The sequence below is a fragment of the Piliocolobus tephrosceles genome, chromosome 10 (assembly GCF_002776525.5).
Source record: "Piliocolobus tephrosceles isolate RC106 chromosome 10, ASM277652v3, whole genome shotgun sequence".
NCBI lineage: Eukaryota > Metazoa > Chordata > Mammalia > Primates > Cercopithecidae > Piliocolobus > Piliocolobus tephrosceles.
In genome coordinates this window covers 78,603,413-78,627,193 of record NC_045443.1, presented here as the reverse complement: position 1 = coordinate 78,627,193, position 23,781 = coordinate 78,603,413, and the positions used below count along the sequence as shown (strand labels likewise).

At 35.4% G+C, this 23,781-nt stretch overlaps 1 protein-coding gene across 1 annotated transcript in view; it reads right to left on the bottom strand.

Annotated features, from left to right (window-relative positions):
• ACSS3 (acyl-CoA synthetase short chain family member 3) overlaps positions 1-23,781 on the bottom strand; it is a 172,777-nt gene that overhangs the window by 27,678 nt on the left and 121,318 nt on the right. Inside the window, exons 10-11 of the mRNA XM_023203172.3 lie at positions 11,479-11,574; positions 8,381-8,444 (exon numbers count right to left, since the gene is read on the bottom strand). Coding sequence (XP_023058940.1) covers positions 8,381-8,444; positions 11,479-11,574 — 160 coding nt within the window. The remainder of the gene's footprint in view (positions 1-8,380; positions 8,445-11,478; positions 11,575-23,781) is intronic.

Here is a 23,781-nt window from a genome sequence, read left to right as displayed (position 1 = left end):
GTTTGAGTTCTTTGTATATTCTTATAATTAATTGATGACTATGGGATGAAAGCATAGGTAGCCATCTCCCAGAAAAAAATAAGCCTTAAGGACACAGGCTTCCAAAGCTATTGCACAAAACTTTAAATATCTGCACAAAATTCCTGAAGAACAAGGACAATACACATTTTCTTACCATCTCTCATTCTTACAAGAAAGGTCTGAGTAACTTTATATATACCTGTAGACCCTGGGAATTAAGAGTAATACACTATGGGGTGCATGAACACTGAGGACTCTTTGAACCCCCTGAAATTTAATGTAAAACTTGACTGTATGTTTCCCAGGAGAATGTCTTTGGCTTTCATCCAGTTACTGGAAGGTTGGTAAAAAATCACCAAATATTAAAACCTCTGTTCAATGAAAAGCCTAACCTAAAATGTACTTCAGTGGTAAAAATAGGTCATCCTAATCATATTGAAAAGTATCTTTAATCTTAATCATTAAGAACAGAAAATCTCAGCTCTTCACTTTCTCTCTGAAATTAAAGCCACCCTTATAGAGGGACATCTTATGGCTAGCTGGTTCCCTTTGGATTACAGAGGTGATTGCTATTAAATATGACACATGGTGCTGGGAAATGGCAGTGAAGAGAATAAGAAAAGATTAAGAAGTGGGGGAAGAAGTAAAAGAAATCAAATGAGAATGAGGCCCCAGAATAGTGAAAGGATAAAAGCAGGTGATGGTATCATTCAAATCATCCTGAAGAGGCATCTAACAAAGAATTAAACTTATGCAATATGTGGCAGATATTTTGTACAAAAGAAAACATGAGAGAGGAGTGAGCTCAGAGAATGTGACATGCAGAAAGTGATGTATGATTTCAATCTTGAAGAATAGGTTCATGAAGCTGAGAAAGGAATAAGAAGGAAAGATACTTCATGCTGTGTGACCAACATACCTAAATCCTTCCTTTCATGTGTTTCTTTGTTTCTTTCATTCTTTCCATTCAGTCAATCAGCAAATAGATACTGATTTCTTAAAATATGTAAGGTATAGCAATGTAGAAAATGAGGTGAATAGGAAGTGCACAAGTATAAATGGTCTGCTCAATCTAATCAACACTTACAGTGTGTGTGTGTGTGTGTGTGTGTGTATAAATAGTCCTCAACATTATGAATAAATGTGATGGTTAATTCTATGCATCAACTTAGCTTGGCCAGGGTACCCAGATATTTGATCAAGCATTCTAGGTGTTTCTGTGAAAGTATTTTTTTAGATGAAATTAACATTTAAATTAGTAGATTTAGAGTAAATCAGATTATCCTCCATAATGTGAATGGTCCTCATCCAATCAGTTGAAGGCCTTAATAGAAAAAAAAAAGTCTGACTTCCCGGGAGGAAGAGGGAATTCTGCCTTCGGACTCAAATTACAACTTTTCCTGGGTCTTCAGCCTGCTGGCCTGTCCTGCAAATTTTATACTTGCTAGCCTTCACAACTGCATGAGCTAATTCCTTAAAACAAATATTTCTCCCTCTCTATACATATGTGTGTATGTGTGTGTATATATATGTGTGTGTGTGTGTGTGTGTGTACATCCGATTGGTTCTATTTCTTCGGAGATCTCTGACTAGTGCAAGAGGACATGTTAAAGTCAAGTTACCAAAGGTGTTTTAAAAACCAAAGTTGTAATTGGATCTTTGTTCTAGGAAGAGTGCTAAAGCAAGTGTGATGAACTGGATAACGAGAAGCCACAGTAAGAGGATGAAAATTAAATGTGAGGGTTGAAGAAAAGAAAAAAATCAAAGATGACTCTGAAAGTTTCTATAGAAAGTTTCTATTCTAGATCAATAGTGATGCCAACACAAAGAGCGCAATGTAGTAAAAGCAGTATTTTCAGGAGTGGTGGAATTTTCGGATTTGTACAAGTACAGCGGTGACAGATAATTTGTTTAGATCCTGAATTTTAGCAACATGTGGCATCATAAATGGAGCTATCAAGTAATATGTCAATAAATATGTGTCTGAAATCAGAAGGGAGATGGGCCTGGGTGGACATATTGATATGCTCACCATGTGTAGCTAGGTAATTACAGAAATCTTAGAAATTGATGAGATGATTCACGGAGAGAGTATAAAAGAGGAATGTAGCTCTACGGCTACATATCAATGTTAAAGAAATATCAAAGAAAACACTCCACTGAGAAAAAAAAAAGAAAAGAAAATCAGAGATATTATGAGAGCCAGGGGCAAGTAGTATCTAAGAAGCCACTAGAATACAGTTTTAATGATGACCTAGTATGAAACGAGGTTAAATGAAGTGTAAATTTTGTTTGAAAGCAGATGCAACAGTGATCATGGAACTTAGTAATTAAGATGTTTTGTGTTTTCTCACAATTGTCATTTCAATGGAGTGGGGAAAGCAACAGCTGGAGTGATTAAGAAATAAACAGGAAGTAAGTAGGCACAGTAAGTTTAGACCATACTTTTTAAAATTTGTGGATGATTGGAAGGAGACGTATATGTCAGTGGCTTAATGAACAAAGACAAGTTGATTTAGTATGAGAAAGATTTGAGTGGAAGTAGCCACTGGAGAGAGAGAAGATGGAAATTTAAACAGTAGCGAAGAAAACACCAGAGGAATTATTCGATGGCCTTGTTTATTTATTCATTTATTTATGCGTTAACACAAACATTCATTTTCTTCCTTTGGTCAATATTTGTTAGGTGATTGGTATTCCTCATGCACCGTGTTACACATTAATGACCCAAGGATATAAACTATGATCACAGACACATGGAGATCCTAGCACTTTGTGAACTACAAGAAAAAGAAATTTAGTATTTTTAGAATACAGATAGGGAGGATAGTGAATGATGTCTACTCCATTAAGTTAATGAAATGACATCAAATGTAACCACTCAAGTGTTCGTCAGGTGAACTTTACAGAAGGTGGTTAAACTCCGCCTTGCCAGTAGTGCTTGGAAAAGAAGTTTTTATCCCCATCCAAGGTGTGGACCTGCTGGAGATAGCATGTGTGTTTGTCCCAAGTTGAGATGCTCTCAGAAAACTACTTCATCATTCACAAGTCTGACTGAGGATCAGACTGAAAAGCAAGATATGAAATTGCAATTGGTAATTGATAGGATAAGATAAGCACATGCTTTCTGTTCCTCACTAACACAATGTGGTATCTTAAAAAATCAGATGTGGTAATTTGAATATTGAGAAAAATCTCTAAAGAAAGACTCATAAAGGAAGACATATGATATTCCTAAAGAAAAGGGGAAAAGAAAAAAGGATTCAGAATTGGAATCATTTGTTTTCAATAGACACACACATAAACACACACACACAGAAACACACACACACACACAAAGTAGTTCCCTTTTATCTACATGGAATATGGTCCAAGACTCTCAGTGGGTGCCTGAAACCATGGTAGTACTGAACCCTACATATAATAATGTTTTTCCTATATATACATAGCTATGATAAAGTTTAATTTATAAATTAGGCACAGTAAGAGAAGAACAGCAACAACTAATAACAAAATAGAACACTTAGAACAAAATGCCAGCATCACTACTATTGTGCTTTAGGCTCATTGTTAAGTAAAATAAAGGTTGGTTGCACACAAGCACTGTAACACCTAGACAGCCAATCTGATAACCAAGATGGCTACTAAGTGACTAAAGGGCAGTAGTGTAGACAACATGGATGCACTGGACAAAGGGCTGATTCATATCCTGGCAGGACTAAGCAGGACAGTAAAAGAATTCATCACCCACTCAATGGCGTGCAATTTAAAACATGTGAATTATTTATTTCTGAAATCTTCCATTTAATAACTTTGGACTGTGGTCGAACACAGGTAACTGAAACTGTGCAAAGTGAAACTATGGATAATAGGGACTGCTCCATGTGAATACATACATGTATGTATTTACATATATATGTGTAAACATGTGATAAGAAAATGTGATCAATGAAAGAAAATATGGGAAAAGAAGCAATAAGATCCTGATAGACATTAGGTGCATATGAGCTACAGCAGATTTTTTTTTTTTTTTTTTTGCAGTATTTCAAAGAAACACCTTTCTTCTTATTGCTAAGGATTATTACACATTAAGTGAAGGTCTTCCTTCTGGAACACCGGGGTGCACTGGAGCTCTTTTTCTAAAGTTATAGAAAAATAATTTTTTTTCTGTAATTACAAGAATGTAAAAATGTGTCAGATTGCCAGAAGGAAGGGAAAGATGCAAAAATACTAAGAAATGAACTAGTTAATACCTATACTCATCCCTCAAATGTGAAAGCAAATGCTACCACCTCGTGATACCTTCTCCAACTCTGCCAAGCAGAGTGAAAGAGGGAGTTTGGGTACAACTCATCCAATTATGAATTGAGAGTCCTCTTAGATAATTCTCTTTCCTAAAAGACCATTCTGAAGGAGAAAGGTGAATAATTGAAGCAGCAGTGACAGTCACGTGGGAAGGGAAGAATTAGAGTTCTGAGAAATCCTTAAATAGCTAAGGCAAGACAAAGGATGTCCATCACTCTAGAAGATAACACATTCCTGGCCAATCTGAAATATTACACTCCTAGATGCCTCCTATCCTAGTTAAAAAATGGTCTATTTTTCACTGCTCCATCTGGAATTTCCATGGCAATATAAATAAATTGAAGCCTGTTCCCTAGAGAGATCTGGGTTAAATCCCAACTTTGCACTCTCAGTATTTCCTATGGGGTCCTTAGGGTTTTCTTGAGATTTTCATATGAAGTTACTTTTTATCTCTCCAGAAGAGATTGACCATAATTTATTTCCCTCGGGGCAGACAAAAGACTGGGCAATAATGTGAGTTCTAGCTGTGAAACTATTAATGTTGCATACTTTGTCATGTCTAGAATGAGGAGGATAATGTTTGCCTATTGCCTAACTCATAGTGTTGTTAAAAGGCTAATAAAATATCACACTCAAAACGGTATATGAGATTTAGAAAGGAACAGGATTATAATTATGTGACATGCTTAGTTATACCCAAAGGATACCCTGATGAAAAGAAAGCTTCCCTGACTCATTCCCAAGATGGCAACACAGTGACTGAATCATTCATATGAAGCTGTAAATATGTGAACAGGTGTACGAGAAATTGGCAGGCACTAAAGTAAAAGCCACCCGGACAATTCCATACAACTCCCTCACACCCCACTATGGCTTGCAGGATACAGCACAGGGTGAACAGGCCACACTTCCAATAGCAACAATGGATCTGGTCAGAGAAAAATGTTTGTCCATCAGAAAGAAAGAGCCAGAGACCTATGGCTTTAATAGCAATGAGCACTGTGCTAGGAAGAAAGGCAATTGCAGTTAAAATTTTCTTTCATGCCCTACTGTCTGTTGCCTGGAAATTACTGACTCATAGTTTTATTTCTGCACTTTGGAGCTCTGGACGCAATTACACGAACACCTTCTAAAACTGATGAGTATTTTGTATTCATAGGAATTCAGATCCCATAACTTTCTTACTAAATTAACTGCCTGGAGTAGGTTTCCAAATCAAAAGAATTTTCTAACATTCATGTGGACATGAAGTTCTCTCTTCTACTAGAAAGATGAATTCTATGAATATAAGTAATCTAATAAAACACTAAAATTGCAGGATTCCTTTTTATTATATCCTAAGGCCTATAGTAGTTTAGGAGTTGCTAAAATGGCCAACTTCTAGTCAAGGGGTCCCCAGGAGAACAAAGCAGTGCTTTTCAGAATGTCATAAAAAAGAATGTAGAAAAATCTAGGTGGATCAAAAGGTTTTTTGGTTTTTGTTTACTTGTTTGTTTCCACATATTACTATTTCTAAATATGAACCTACACAATGAGTCTTAAGATCTATAATGTGAAATGTTATAGATGTTAAATATAAAAACATCCTACTCATACTGCAGGCGGCCATTGGGATATGTGAATCCTTTTTAGGTTGATAAGTTAGAGTGAAATGGCTGCTGGCAATGTGGGTTTCAAAGGAAATTCTTGCTCTCATAGATAAAATGAGTTCCTGAAGAAAGATTTCAAAATCTGTTTTGTTACAGAGAGAACAGGAGAGAGATAAATCTTGGTGGTAACCTTTGTTTTCTGATTATTTCTACCTTACCTTTCTAATACAAAAAGATTTATAATATATTCAAATGTCTAGTTTCACTGTTAACCTAAGACAGGAATCAAATCTACTGTTTGTCATAACATATTACATCATCAAGTAATTTATAATGAAATCTCAGAACCCTGGATCTGTACAATAAAATTCTTTTAGGAATACAGAGGGAAAAATATAATTGTGAATTGGTGACAATCTAAACCGTAGAATGCTTTAAGGCAATAGTTGTCAGTTTTAAGTATTTGAAATAACACTAATGGCTATAAGAAAAAAATTACAGTTTACGTGGGACACTGCTATATTTTATTATCTCTGAATGGATATGGGGTGAAGCAGCCCATAATTAGAGTGACAAAACCCATGAGGAGTTTAAAACCGTGCTGGCATCAAATGCCACCTCTGAGATCTTGCAAAAGGTTGTTTTATGAAATAGATGACTCACAAAGTTAGGAGGTTATATAAAAATGTATGCTTTTAAAGTGCTTTGAAAAGCTTTCAAAAAACATTTTATTCCCTAAGCAAGCTAAACATCCACCCACAAACATGTTCAAATTATTAATTTCTTTAGCAGCCCTTCCCTTCTTCCCTTGCTGCTTTTCCCTTGAACAGGCCAAATTTGAATTAGCTCTATGTTAATACAGATTCCGGCTCAAAGAACTGTGAATACAAATGGTATGTTCAATATTTAATTTTTTTCATTTTGTTGGATATGTTGTTTTAAAATGGAAACTTTTAACAAAGTAATATAGTGCTTACATGTTTACTGATAACAGCATGAGAAGAATTACATCATAACTTGTATGCTTTCTATTAGCTTTCTATATCGCTAAAATATCTTTACCTGAAGAAATATCCTCTTTTTAAACCACCATTTTTCATACAATTTTCATTGAATTTAAAATATCTTTTTTATAGGAAGCAATCTTATACCAATCTGAGAATGCCAAGTAATAAGAGTTCTTTTGACTTCCAATAGAAATAAATAGGAAAGCAAATCATTTTTAAAACCTGATGTTCTGTATTTATGGTAGCTCAATCTGGTGAATTCTACTACTTAAACTCTATCAGTAAAGATGTCAGTATCATGTTAATCAGAGGGACTAAAGCAACTTCTCTTTCAATTATTAAAATGTCACATACTGTGAACCTTCTAACTTAATCAACTTCCATTTCTGCTTCCATTAGCATACAAATTTTAAAGTACTTGTCTTGATGTAATTAAAGTAAATTTAAATATTTTCACTTTAAATGGTAGCACTTTTGCCTATCAAATGAACAATGATTAAAAAAATGTTAAGAAGATGGGATATTTGGTAAGTCTGGAACTTTATAAGATGATACTGTTTGATGCAGTAATTATACTTTCAGCAATCTCTTCAATACTATTGCAATTATCAGAAAAGCAGAAAAACAAGACCAAAAAATGTTTAATATAGTATTATTTATAATCATAAAATTCAAAAAATGCTAAGAAGCCTATACCAGGGATAAAAATTTTAAAAACAGAGTAAAAATTAGACATGCCTATGAGACAATGGTAAGGGAAAACAGGAATACACAAAAATAAATTGATTCACCATTGTAAAATGTCAAAAAGTGGAAAGTCAAATCAGAAACAGAAAATAAAATAATGTATGTTCTCTTTTATAAGTGAGAACTAAATAATGGGTACACGAGGACAGAATGATGAAAACAAGAAACTCTGGGGACTCCAAAATGTGTGAGGGAGGGAGTCAAGGGCTGAAAAACTACCTATTGGATACTATGTTCACTATTTGAGTGATAGGTTCACTAGAAGCCCAAACCCTAGGATTATGCAATATACCATGAAACAAACCTGCAAATGTACCCCTGAATCTATACCAAAAATAATGTAGAAAGTCATATATATATTACAAAATTAATAATGTATTGCTGAGAGGTGAGAGTACGGAAACTTTATTTACATGTTTATATTTTTTGTATATAAGTTAACTGTATCATCTATACATAACCTGTAAAATGAAAAAAAAAGTTATTTAAAAAGACGCAAAATTTGTGGTTTTTGAAAATTGCATTTAAATTGGTTGTATTTTATGGGGCTTCTATGTTTAAATTACAACACAGCTGACACAGTTCTTAGGCAACACACAAGTTCTTTCTACAACTGCCTCAGTAGCAATAACACTGCAATTACTCCATTTTTTCTTAATATATACACCAGTTTTTGCCCTTTAAAATAGTAGTATTGAAATTTTTGCTTACTTTACCACAATATTTCCTAAACACCGAGCCTTCAGTTTTTGCATGTTGTCATCCAAAATCATAACTACAAAGTAAAATATAAATATTTGAATAAAAATACATGACTTTAAAGCTTAAACATTTTTCTATATTTTTATATTCAACCCACAAAACTCTAGCTTAAGAAAGTAATCTTTTAATTCTTGTGAGACTATGAACGTATATAAACTAAAATATCTCACAAAAAAAAGAGCACATGTATTTGATTCTTAACAACATCAAAAATTTTCCTTCAGAATATCCCTTAAATGAAGACATCATATCTCAAACACGTGGTAATTTCACCTCTACATCTATGTCCACTAAATATATCCTTGTAATCTATTAGAACCATTAAAAATATGTTAAGCTTTTTAAAAAGTAAAGGAAATGAAGTTTTTAAACTCACCAAAAAGTATTATACGCAACAAAAATAAAAGACTTACAAGCACCAAAAACCCCTTATTCTGATTTAAAGCTTAATATCCACTCAGGAGCTTTAAATTAGGTCAATTTAATCCTCCCAAATATTATTTCAGTACTTTCTGTGCTGTCCTGATAAAATCCTAAAAGAGTTTAGGAGATTAAAGCTTGTATCCACATTCAGTAACCCTTGGTGCAAACTAAATATGAAGATAAGTCATCATTTTCTAGGCTTTAATAGATTATATATGTGGCCTCATTCATCCAGGTAATTCTACCTTAAGCAGCTATGAGAAAAGAAGGTTGTTGCTCTCAGAAAAAAAAATTAATCGTTCCCTTCTTTGTGTTCCTGAAGCGCTTTGTTTTAAAATTCTTTATTGACAGTTAGGAGAAGTATCTGTATTTCATTAGATTGTGAGTTCATGAAGGCCATGGCTAATTTATCTTTGTTTCCCTAAATCCCAGTACAATGGCCAAATCACCATATGCCCCCAGGCACGTTCTGTTACCTATTCGTTTTCCCGTCTATGAAATGGGAGAAGTTTCTTTGTCATAGCGCTTATGCCAGAAGTATTTTTAAAATGTATACAAAGTGACAAGCTTGCATAAGGTACTCAATAAATGTGTCATATTAAATTAAATGTTTTTATACAAAAAGGATTTTCTTTTCTTTCCTAAAAGGATCTTGCCATTTTTATTATTATACTATTTAATCTTACATTAAGATTTTAATTTCTAAACAATCACAAAACATAAAATTTATCAGTCATAAAGTCACTGGTTCATTGGTTATAAATGTTTAACCTATACTGTCTGCAAGCCAGTTGCCTTCAGACAATCAGAAACTTCTGTATTGAAGTTACATAAGGGAAAAAAGCGTAACTATTTCTTACAACTAGATATAAAAATGGTACTGAAATACTAACAGGGGAATGTGTTTAACATCTTCCACCATCAGAAACCCCTAAAAATGTCTCAACATAAAAGCATTTCTTCTGATAAAAGGAGAAGAGATGACAGACTGTTCAAACGGAGGATTTCACTAAATCTGGGTTCACCATTCCAGGGCTGGAGAAGTCAATGACTTCACAGAATATCTATTTCTGCCCCGAATAATAATAATAATAATAAAATCTGAAGTGTCTTTTTATAAATGTATCTGCTAGGTTAAACCAAATGATCCATATTTTTGTAACTAGTCATTGTCCTAGAAGGAAAATCCAATATTTTTATGTTAGAGAAGCAAAAGACAAATCTCTGAATTTTGTAGTTTATATACAAATAAGAAATATATGTTAGGAATCATATTTTGTCTCCCAAAGCTGGGTTTTCTTCATAGTTCTGTTAAGCCAAACTGTGTGACCTTAAGCAACTTACAAAACCTCTGTGCCTCATTTTCCTTGTCTGTAAAATGAATGTGGTAGTCTAACTCAAGTCAGTCCTCTGACTTTCCTGAAATTTTAGTAGCACTACTAGCTAAGACTTATTCTGTCTTTCTACTGGTAGACACTGTGTTAATGCTTTGTTGCATAACATCACAAAACAGAAGCCCTGGAAAGCATATAAAAATATTACTCTTATTTAGAAATAAGGAAACAATGTTTGAAAAGTTAGATGACTTGTATAATTTATACACCTAGGGAGAGCCATCCAAGGAAAATTACTGAATAATGATTACTACCGTAAATTTAAAAACAAAAATTGACAGGATATTATAGCTTTTAGTCACATAAAGTCAGCATCAAATAAATGAGTTCTTTAGGGATTCTCCCCCTTTGTTTTTATTTTTATTTTTATATTTATTTATTTATCTTTTGAGACAGAGTCGTGCTGTGTTGCCTAGGCTGGAGTGCAGTGGCATGATCTCAGCTCACTGCAACCTCTGCTTCCTGGGTTCAAGCAATTCTTGTGCCTCAGCCTCTCAAGTAGCTGGGATTACAAGTGCATACCACCACACCCAGCTAATTTTTATATATTCAGTAGAGACGAGGTTTCACCATGTTGGCCAAGCTGGTCTCAAACTCCTGACCTCATATGATCCATCTGCCTTGGTCTCCCAAAATGCTGGGATTACAGGCATGAACCTCTACTTCTGGTCTGCTTTTATTTTTAAACAATAAGGCTTAAAAACTTTGTCCTAACTCCTAAATTAAAAGGCAGCAAGTGTAATATATAATAAGAAATTGCAGCTTTTGAAATAAAAGCAAGCAAATTCTGAGGATAATGGTTTGCATTGTCTCCAGGATCTAACCAGTGGTGTTAAGAAAATTACTTAGTCTGTTAACTAGTTGGTTAACTCATCTCTAAAATAGTAATGATAGCCCTGAATTAAATATACTTCAACATGAAATGAAATGATGTATGTAAAGTACTGGGCCCCCAGCAGGTGTTTCCTTCATAGTAATTTCACACCCATATTCCTAACTTACCTTATAAATGATATTATTTTTGTGGTTACCACAGTCATTTAGAACATATCCTGGAAATCCACAACCTACTTTCCATAGCAAAAATTCAGGCATTCATTTTTAATACAAGACATTCATTCAACCGAATTCGAATTAAGCATCTAGTTTGTTTCATGCAATATAATACACACCAGATGCAAGAAAATGCCACATTTATTAACATCACATATTATCAGGGTCACTCCTTACCATTGTATCCTGGAACGCTTTTTCCTGCTTGCCCTGGTGGAGGTGTTTTAGAATTGCCTAATCCAACACATGACGCTGTAATTGGAGATCCAGTCTCTGGAGAAAGAAATGTTATTTATCACTTCATGTTTTAACTCGGAATCATAATGTTTCTTGAGTACATGCCCAGTCTACCCCATCCTAGTTTGGCACATGATGTAGTTGCGTTAGGAATAGATGAATAGTGCAAATATATTATTTAAAATTTTAAAACTATCTAGAAACTTATAATATATCCACAGTATTAAAACTTAAGAATTCATAATTAGAATAATTTATATAGTAGTGTTTCTTCTAAAGAAAAGAAAGGCTGCTTTAGTGTTTGCAATTGTGGATCAGCAGGCGTGAAGAATGGAAAATGATGTGACTGCGACTGTTCGACAACACACATTAAAAGTTAAGTGATCACTGGAAAAGATGCTTTCTCTTGACTCACCTAAACTCATTTTGTTTATCATTGTTAATCACAGCTGTGAAAATATTTTTTTTATTTCTAGCTCATTCTTTAGAATACGTAACCCAAAGATTTTTGACATTATTAGGTTGATGCAAAAGTAATTGTGGTTTCTGCCATTACTTTTAATATATGGATAACATCATGCTCTAATTTCCTAAGAATTACACTTGCCTAGAGAACCTGCATCTGAAGCTGAATTTGGCAATACTTTATGAAGTTGTTCAGTCTGCTGTTCCTGGATGTTAGAGGCCCCAAAACACAGGGAGGAAGATGATTATACTCTGCTGACTATTTCATCAAAACCACGAACTTTCTCACAATTAGTCTGCAATGATTGACAAAAATGCGAAATTTGTTTTCTGTGTCTCAAGTTGTAACAGCCAGAATATCAGCTATTACCTGATAACTATAAGTTCTGAAAGTGGTTATTTTTAATGGAGGGATGCACTTATTAATATTGATAAAATCAAGTTTGGAGTTAACACAATCTTTTGAATACAAAATATATATGTACAAAAGGGCAGGAAAATAGTATTTGGATAGTGAAAAGTTTGGGAATTACTGGCTTAGTATTACACACATAAGCTACACATACACATACCCAAGGAATTAACTGCCAAACCCATCATATCTAAAGTAATCCAAAAAATTAAAGGCATACATCTTCTGAAGTACTCAGAATGTGTTCCTTCTACCATGGGCTCTACCATAATTTATCACATATTTATATCACTTGAGAATGATGGGAAGAATTTATTACTATTCTTTACCTTCCAGAGTAGTTCATTTTATTATTCACATTTTATGGATGGTGGCTCAGCTGGCATCAATAACAGAAGATGAACTCTTGAACATCAAAAGACAGTTCCTAAGTCACAGTCTACGCTAAAGATGCGAAGCCATATGGTCACTGCTGAGGATCATCGACAAGTAACCATAGCAGATATTTCTGATGTTTAACAAAGAGTTCTAAAGTATTTACCAAGCATGACCAAAAAAAAAAAAAAGTGGGGGGGAAGGTATTTTATGAAATGGCAATCCACAGCCATGTAATACTCTTGCTGATTTTCCCCACAAGATAATCAAAGCAGGGGAGGAAATCTGCACGGTCAGAAACGTTAGCAGCATTTCCCCCTCTGTTTTTTCAGAAATGTCTAGGTGCTCACCTCAGCTATCCTTCAAAATGGATATGAGAGACAAGAGCAGGGTGATGACAGGAAACAGTCTTGTAGAGTGAGGTGCTTAAAAGAAGGTACACAGAACGAATAAGATGGTAATCAGAAGAGAAGCTACTCAGACACATTAGGAAAGGAGGTACCACCTTCAAGAAGCTTTTGTTACCTCTACTACCTGGTGCAAGGAAGTTGCTAGAGTAAATCTATTTAGAAGTATTTCTTATTAAGTGTAGTTTGTCAATAGGGATACTCCAGTTACCTGGTGTTCAAACTCTCTACAGTTCTTAACACCATAGAGCTTTCATAGCTTGTCAACAGATGGCTCTAGAATCTAAAGTGTACCTACCAATGACTCTTGTACCTGCTGTCTAAAAGAAAAACAAACAAAAACACACCTCGAGAAAACTCTAACTGCCCCATTGTTCGCCACATCTCAGTGTGGATTCTCATGAAAGACGTTTTCACTCTGCTCTTCCTATCGCAATGGGAGAAGGGGGATGTAGGAAAAGAAGGTGAGAGTATAGCATAGTCTTAAATAAAGCTGCAAGACTGCAAGGAAGGATTAATGAAGCATTGTCCATATTCACTGCCTATGTAAGCTTATATATGAACCTCCTGAGATTCCCAAGCGTCTTTCTATAGTAATTATTTATTTATAATCCTTATCCTTCATCTTTTTTACACATTATGATTATAATCACAACCATGAAAAGCTTATTTTTCTATATGATTAATTTGAGTCTTAATCTTAAGGGTGCTGAAAATGATTATTTATTTAGGTTACCTAAAGTAGATAATATATGTTTATACTTTGCACATTAATAATTCAAGTGTCTTGTTGACTTTATTTTGATTGATTCATTGATAGGATTAGAAGAAGAACTATTGCTACTGGGCGTGGTGGCTCATGTCTGTAATTCTGGCACTTTGGAAGGCCGAGGCTGGTGGATCACCAGAAGTCAGGAGTTTGGGACCAACCTGGCCAACATGGTGAAGCACCATCTCTACTACAAAGACAGAAATTATCTAGGCGTGATGGTACACGCCTGTAATCCCAGCTACTTGGGGGGCTGAGGCAGGAGAATTGCTTGAACTCAAGAGGCGGAGGTTGCAGTGAGCTGAGATTGCACCACTGCACTCCAGCCTGAGCAACAGAGCGAGACTCCATCAAGAAAAGAAAAGAAAAGAAAAGAAAAAAAAAGAAAAGAAAAGAAAAGAGAAAGGAAGAGAGAGAAAGAAAAAGAAAAAAGAAGGAAAGAAAGAGAGAAAGAAAGAAAGAAAGAAAGAAAGAAAGAAAGAAAGAAAGAAAGAAAGAAAGAAAGAAAGAAAGAAAGAAAGAAAGAAAGAAAGAGAACTACTGCTAGTGACATGTAGAAAATACAATTGGACAAAATGGTAGTTCCTAGGACTCTAAGTATATTAGGGAATCATAGATAGGACAAAAGTGAGCTGAAAAAGACCATAATTGTTGTTACAGATACTTTGGTTCTCCTTCTTTGTAACTCTGAATGTCCTGGGACCCAAGGACTGACGCATCTTCAGTATAAACGTACACATGTTTTCTCACACACTTATGCACACAGACAAGATAAACACTCTTGCTCTCAAACTGGTCCATGTGCAGAATAGGCTTCTGGTTAGTGACAGCCCCTAAGCATGCTTCAATCCTTAACTGAAATCCTACAGACTCCCAAAGCCCCATTTCAAGGATGTTCTAAAAACATCTGCTTCACACTACCCAGGCTATAATTAAGTGACTAGCAGTTATTTAAAAGGGAGAGAAGAAATCTAGATGTCATGTTGTAATTGGGAAATAGCCACAGTAAACAAACCAAAGCATTCTCTTTGTAGAAGAGCATTGGATACTTCATTTAGAGAAATCTTTACAAAAGCACCTCACCTTAGAAACACACAAAATGTTCAGCAAATCACCAGCATAGTTTCTTTAGATAAGAGACAGCTAGGAACAAGATGAACAGGGAATTGATGGGTGTGAAGAATATCACCTTAGCACGTTTATACTCACTCTGCATTAGAAGCTAATAGAGAAATGTCCTTGTTTTTAAGAAAGGACAAACTTCACGGTATCTTTACTGCATATCTTTACTGATTCACTCTACTTTATTATATAATAAGTTTTTACCTAAATGAATTGTCTTTAAAATTTCTAACTCTGAAGTAAAAACAGGGAAGACAACTAGATACATATTTTTTCCAATATGAATTATGCTATATACCAAGAGTCAAGTGGTTTTAATCTATATAATTGCATTTAGTCCCACTACTACAAGACTATAAGGAGAAAAGGGAATATTCTTTTTACTGATGAAAAATTCTGAGGCTTAGCCAAGAAAATTTAAATACCTTGTTCTAGTTTCATAGTTCTTTCAAAGAAGGAGAAGAATGGAATAGACAAGTACCACTTCTGAAGTTCTCAAGTAACAGACAGAGGTTGAGAAGGGAGTAAAATCACTTAGACTCTCAAGTAACAGACAGAGGTTGAGAAGGGAATAAAATCACCTAGACTGTGTCTCAGTAGAGGAAGAAAAACCCCTGTGGCAGGAAGGGAGCCCAGTTTCCCATACTTGCAAATAACAGTAGTGGTGGTAAAAATCACTTATTAGCAAATAGTTTTTGAGCAGCTATTATGTGCTAGGTGCTGTTGTTAGAACTGGAGATACAACAATAAACAAAAGCAGCCAAAATTTCTAGCCACATGGAGACCTCCCAGGGAGATAATGAACAATATATTATACAAAAGTAAAATACATTGTGTGTAAAAGAGTGATAAATACTAACGGAAAAAGGAAATATAAACCGAGTATGAAATGTCATGGAGAGGGTTTGCAATTTTGTACTGAACAGAAAAGATCTCCCTGAGAAGGTGACATTTAAGTAAACATCTGAAATAAGAGAGGACATGTGACACACAGATATTTAGGGAAAAAGAAAATAAGAGAAGGGAACCTCAAGTTCAGCGGTCCTGAGGTCAGTTTATACCTAGAGTGTTTGAGAACAGTGAGGCAGCCAATGTGACTGAAATAGAATCACAGAATTAGTAGAAAGTATTAATATGAAATAAGGTCAGAGAAATAATGAGCAGGCAGATCGTGCATAAATACTTCAAAGTCATCCTAAGACCTTAGTCTGAGTGACGTTGTAAGCTAATGAGGGCTTTTGAACAAAAAGTTAATGAATTATGACAATGTAAATATAATTTATTTAAATACTTACACACCATTAAGTTTCTATGTCCATGTTTATTTTATTTGGGCTGCAAGAGAGATGTGTAGTAGGAAATGCAGAGACAGACAGAAGCTGTATTAGAATAATTGGTTAATAGATTTCTGTGGCTTTCTAAACATCAGAGACCAATCCACATGAGAATTCACAAGATTGACAGAAAGACTAGGGCCCAGTTGGGTGGCAGATGACAGACAGACTGTGTGGGTAGATGGTCCACATAAACCAAAGATAATCCCTTTTGTTATGTAAGTGTGAGCATGTATAAAACTGATATATTTCTAAAAAAGAATTTGGCAGTTCTTATAAAAAATCCTTAATCTACCCCTTTTAACATGATGTGATTATTACGTACTGTATATTTCATGCAATTATAAATATATACATCATGTATTCACAAAAATTGAAATTAAAAATTTAAAAAAAAAAGAGGCTCATGACTGCATTCCCAGCATTTTGAGAGGCCAAGGCAGGTGCATTGCTTGAGCTCACAAGTTTGATACCAGCCTGGGCAACGTGGTGAAACCCCATGTCAACGGCCCCAAAATACAAAATTTAATCAAGTATGGTGGTGCACACCCAGCAGTCCCAGCTACTGGGAAAGTTGAGGTGGGAGGATCACTTGAGTCTGGGAGCTCAAGAGCCTGATAGCACCACTGCACTCCAGCCTAGGTAACAAAGTGAGACACTGTCTCAAAACAACAACAACAATGGCAAATTAATTAATTAAATTAAAATTCCATCAAAGCCAAATTTAAAAAGGCTATGTGAAAAATAATTATTCTTGCTGCACTTTATACAAATAATTAGGCCAAGTATAAGACTAAAGCTTATTTTTATAGGCAAATCAGTCTTACCATGATTTACCTTTAGTAAAAATGGGAGACCGGAGAGAGATTATTTTTCAAGAACTATGGTATACCTTCTATTAGATTCCAGTCTCATCAATTGTTTTTGAGTTTTTTCCTGTAATTTAGACTGACCTTGATTTTTCCTGTGAACCAATCAGTTATCTCTTGACTGCAGCTCAGAATAAACAAGAGGGATGAGTAATGTAAAATTCCAGATTCATATTCTAATTCTGGGTATATATTGGAATCAGCTACCAACTCCATATCAGTTTGGTTCCAACAGTTGCCAAGTTCACAGAAGGCCTTCTTTTTTAGTTTACTTGGGATAGTTTTTACTTATTTTGCTTTACTCTTGTGGAATATATTGCTGTTGTACTCCATGTGTAGGAATGCAGGATAAGCTTACTCGATGTTCTCTTAAATTGAACACTTAAAATCTTTCAGATATCACCTTTTGATGGAATCCAAGAGTTATGGGTCGTCCTCAACATACTCATGCTTTCTGACCAAGTTCCTCTCTAACCTGAATACAAAAGACCCAACAGGCAGGAATATCCTCGCCCCTATTCAGCCTGAAGAAGTTACAGAAGATGGATTTTCATCCCTCTACAACCCTTAGGATTAGGGTTCTCTTATAAAAGGTAGGGGGAAAATATGTCAGAGACATTCGAACCAGAGCAACTCCATCTTGAATAGGAGCTGGGTAAAATAATACTGAGACCTACTGGGCTGCATTCCAAAGTGGTTAGGCATTCTTAGTCACAGGATGAGATGGGAAGTTGGCACAAGATACAGGTGACAAAGACCTTGCTGATAAAACAGCATAAGGTAAACCAGCTGGCCAAAACCCACCAAAACAAAAATGTTTTATGAAAGTGACCTCTGGTCATCCTCACTGCTCATTATGTGCTAATTATAATGTATTAGCATGCTAAAAGACACTCTCACCAGTGCCATGAGTTTACAAATACCATGGCAATGTCAGGAAGTTACCCTATATGGTCTAAAAAGGGGAACCCTGACTTCTGGGAAGTGCTCACCCCTTTCCCAGAAAACTCACGAAACATCCACCCCTTGTCTAGCACATAATTAAAAATAACTATAAAAATAGTCAACCAGTAGCCATTTGGGCTGCTCTTCCTATGGAGTAGCACTCTTTTATTCCTTTACTTTCCTAATAAACTTGCTTTCACTTTACTCTATGGACTTGCCCTGAATTCAATCTTGTGTGAGGCCCAAGAACCCCCTCTTGGAGTCTGGATCGGGAGCTCTTTCAGGTAACAAATTCATCCTGAATACTGTACGAGTTGTTTTAGTCAACAGTACTTGGAGCACCAGAATCCCTGGCTGATTTCTGCCTATGATCCACAAAATCATGAGATATGGTTGTTGTTTTAAGCTGCCAGGTTCTGGAGTGGTTTTTTTTTCTTTTTTTTTTTTACATAGCAATAAATACTTGGAACATTACCCATTAAAAATGTTATATAACCTTTTAAAAAAGATTTAGTGCAAGTCTCAAAAAAAAGTGCATGTAGTTAACAAAAAACATTCTCCTAGCCTGCAGTTGAAATCAGTCTGTGTGCCTGAGAGTCATTTGTATCAGCAGGACCGAACAGTCCAGTCCCTGACATTCTGTGCTTGGGAAATGTTTGCTGACTAGTAAATGCATACTTCTAACATGATTTTAGGCTCCCATGATAAAGATCAAGGGTCTAAAAAATAAGTAGCAAATCACAGAATGCAATCCCAAAATGAACCAGAGAGCAAAGAAAAATAGAGGACTCCAGGAAGTTAAAAACTATATGTTACTATTATAATTCCTTTACAAGATTTTCTTATTCCAAGAATGATATTCAAAGGACAGTCATTCAGTAAGTATTTATTGAATATATTCTATTCACTAAAAGTATTTCTTTTTGGAAGAAGAAAGTGCTGAGGGCATAAATACATGCCAAATAGAAATTGCAGCATGTATAAAGGTTGAGAAGTTAGACCGTCAAAGGACTGTGAGTTATTCAGCAGAGCAAAGCTTGTGGGAGGCAGGTGTACTTAGGGAGATGATGCGATACCAAGTGAAAGAAGTGAACAGAGGCAGATCATGAAATGCCTTTCATGCCGTGTTAAGAAATTTGAATATTGCTCCAGGAACAATGGGAGACATGGAGAGTTTCACAGAGGTGATTCACTCAGAACTGCATTATAGAAAAATCTCTTCAGTTGCTAACTGAAGCACTAAACTGATGATCCCAACGCAAAGCAATAAATCAGATAGATGTGGATGGTCTGGTGCAGGTGACTGGCAGTGGAAGATACGATCAAATTTTAATTATATTCAAGATCAAAATATCTTGGTGATTGTCTGGATATGGGGCAAAAGCAAGAGGGAAAAGGCCGAGTTAACCCCCAGGGTTATGGCTCAAAAGTTAAAGAAAACTAGATGTGAACGAGGGTTAAGAGGAAGATGTGGTGGCAAGTTCACAAGTCCAGCTCTGTAAATGAGAGCTCCCGCTGGATCTGGCAATCTGCCATTCTGCCTTTACAATGGTTCCAGAAACTACATTAAAACAATATGGATTTAGAAGTCGGTAGCCCGTGCTGCAAGCAGAAGACTTAGGAATAAATCAATGCAGCAACCTAGTACTGCTGAATCATATTAATCACAGCATCATGATGGGCACAGAGGCAATTTGTAAAGAAACCACTCTCCCCACCTCTGAATCTTTACAGTGAACTATAAATAACTTGAATAGGTAGCAGAAAGAAAGCAGAAACAGTGAGATGTACACTAGTGAAAGAAAATCAATTTAATCTTTGTGTTCAGGAGATAGTATGATTTTAGTTTAAAATACTTAATTCAAAGCAACATAACTTTTTGTACAGGAAGAAGACCATTAATTCGAGCTATGAGACACTGGTCTTATCCTACTCCCTTACCAGCACATTGCCTCTGACTGTGGAGGACTCAATGGAGAAACCCATAAATAACCTTGTGTTTAGGTAAGAAAGGCTGAGTTAATGGAGGCATGAGATAAAAGCTATGGGGAGAGGACCCAGGAGAGCACAGAACAGCGAGAGTTCTGGTCCTAATGCCAACTAGTTAGTTGACTCAAGGAAAGTAAAATCTCTACAGTTACATTTTCTCAAACATAAATTCCACTTTTACAGTCTAAGTTTTTTTGAAGCTGAATTATTTACAGGCCAAGATTCTAAAGATGGCCTTTACATACATGAAGGGCTATTTATAGAAAGCAAAATAAAAATAGTATTTTTTGAGTGCTGACTATATACCAGGAATTCTTCTAGGTTGTTAGTACATATTTCACTTTACTTAAAGCTTTCAACTAGTCCTGAGGAAACTGAAGATCAAGGATTTGCCCGTGGCTATAGAGTAAGTGGCTGAATTGGGATTTAAAGGCAGTCCTACTGGATTCTGCATCACTTTTTGCTACTCACATTGTTTCTCCAAGGAGAATAGCCACCTGCTGTTTTCCAAATTAAAATTCACAGCAAAAGAGGGATTGGAAATTGTTTTGTGGGGGAAGTAGGCCCAGTGCAGGGGTTTACATGTAGCAGGGAGAATCAAATTTTCAGACAGTAAAGTTTGTCAAAGGAAGGTATAGATAACTCTTGTTCCTGTGAAGATCTATAAAAACGTGACATATTTTCACCTTTCCAACATGGTTTACACGTGATCCTTGCCAAGGGTAGGAGGAGAATTGGAACAGGTATTTCAAAGGCCAAAACAACTTTATATTATTAATCGATTTCCCAGCGTTTAGTCTCTTGCCAAAGCATTATCACTGATATAATAATGAGCACAAATAGTGATTCTAAAACACAATTCTACATCTCTCAACTAATTTGTGCTATCATATTTTTTAAAAATTATGTTCTTTTTACATTATAATGCTATGAAGATGAAAATGTCTAATTCAATGAGGGTGTTTGCTTTGGGAATTCATTCTCAGGTGGATTGGCAGTTTGTAAACAGTTATTCACTTTCAGAAAGAGAAAGCCTTATCAAGCATGCCTTACATTTGACAAAAGGTTATTCTTTCCACAAACCAAATTCATGCAGCTCACTTCTAAGCTCCGGCTTTTCAAATTATCAGTGAAAATCACCTACTTTAAACTAATGAAGTCTACTCTAAATGAGAAAAAATGCTGTTGCCAGGCAACGATAATGACATAGGGCTTCTTTTCTCTCTCACCAGATGGATGCTGTCACGCTATCTCTAGCTACAGGTTGCTGAGATGACACTGTGTCTATATAACTGCTTTTTCCCCCATCATAACTTCTCATGCTAAATTTACCAAAAAATACCTTTTCTATGAATGGAATAAAAAAAAACGTATTTCTGACCATTAAATTGTGAAAAACAAAGATGTATCAGATGTAGTTAAGTCATTCATATTATTGAAAGATTATTTGCGTTCTACTATTCGAAAGTAGCCTAAGGTATCTCCTGGGGAACCCAGTTCATGGGGCCGTGTTTTGCCAATTCAGTACAATCCAGCTCTTTGAGTTCTACAGTTTGCATTTCACACTAATTCAATCCATTATCTTTGAAACACAGACATGTACTTTAAAGAAACCCTCCCACCATAGTGCAATTTTGATAGACTCAAAAATTACTGAGTAAAATACAGAAGCAGAGAATAATAAGCAGTTAAAAAGCAAAATCCAGAAGGCAGCATTTGATAGCACGTGGAAATATTTTGCTCCAGGATCTGCAGCCAGAGGAATATTTGCTAATGGCTATTGGTACCCAAACCACAGAAAACAGGTTTTTAAATAATTCAAGACGGAGTCCTCAAGTCACCAAGAATATACTTTCTTCATTGTCACATTAGCCATATGGGGCCTCGTCCACTTAGGTATACCTAGGAATCTATTTTGCAGTAAATATATGAGATTTTTGCACAGGACACAAGCTAAGTAAATTCGAATAAAGTCACACATATAACACACGGTTGTAAAATGTTTTAAAAAGTGAAATAAATAACAAGAGGCATAATGTTCTCAATGCTTATTCCAGGGATAAGAAATTTCCTATTATAGCCTAAATATAGAGAACTGCAGGCTGACAGATTAAAATCCATCTGCAATTCAGTATATCAACATGGACACATGAAAGAAAAATGTCTGAGAATTCAAGAGTAACAATGGAAGAGGATGATCAAGAAAAAAAAGTGACTTAGACTTTAATACCTTACCTGTCAAATCCTCAAATCCTAGTTAAGTGTTTTACAATTTGTCTACTTAGGAGGAATGAGACAGGGCTGTAGTTGTGCCTGTAACATTTCCCACAGAGATCTCTGTTATCCAACTCTTAGTAATTATTCTACTTTGTGGTTTTGATTTTTGTAAACAAAACATATTACTGTCTTAAAAAATTTCTGAGTTAGTGAATCTTCTCCAGAGATCCCTAAGAATAAGGATTAAATTTGATCAGCCTCGTTAACTTTTGTAGTTAAAAGTCTTGCCTCAGTTGTCTGCTGTCAGGAATTCTAACTTGCCAAGCTATGCAAAAATAAGAAATCATGTCAAGTAGCCCTGACACATTTTAGTAACATAGCATTAGGGTATGTGTACCCTTAGAATCAATAGTTTAGATTTAGGAGATGGCATGACTGAAGTTTGCTGGAACATTTGGGTCGACTTTAACAAAATCCAGAATTATCGGATTATTCCCCAAAGAAGGGAGAGTTAGGCTATATATAGACTACAGTTAATTCAGAACTACAGCTGCAATTAAAACTGAAGCAGTTCAATCAAATATGGAGTGAAATACTCAGATTACATTAAGATAAAAGAACTCCACAAAGATGGCTCAAGGCAGATAAAGTAAGATCAACCATTTCAATCATAACCAATGTCTCAGTTCATTAGATGACTACTGGTTTCTCATTGAAATTTTTCCTTAGAGTTTAAAAAATTCTGTGAATTATCTAAGAATTTTATTCCTCCATTAAAGTGATGAAAACAAACAAACAACAAAATCACCTCGTGTTGCTCAAGTTGGTGGTCATTACTTCATTTCGACTATGTCATCAGTACCTGGACATGAGGACACTTGAAACACTTTCAATATAAGCTCTAGAGCTTCTGATGGTAAGTACACAGATAGTGTCCTGTCAATAGGTAAAAATAATCTGAATTTTGTTGAACTAAACCCTTCACTAAGTTTTCCCTTATAAAAGCCATTGTGGAAGTTGAGTATTCTATCTTTGTAGCTGTCATGAATTAATTGAGCGATAGCAAGAGAAAGAATGAAGTGTTTTTATCTAGGATTAAATAACATTAAACTTTGGGACTCCAGGATGTTTTGTTACAATCATTTCAAAAACCAATACCATATCTTATAGCAAATAGGAATGAAGGAAGCAAGGAGGAAATAAAAGAAGGGAGGGAGGGAAGAAGTGTGGAAGAGAGGTAAGGAGGAAAGAAGGGAGGAAGAGAGCGAGGAGGGAGACTGGGAGGGAAGGAAGGAAAAGGAGGAGGAAGGAAGGAACGAAAGAAGGAAGGAAGGACAGA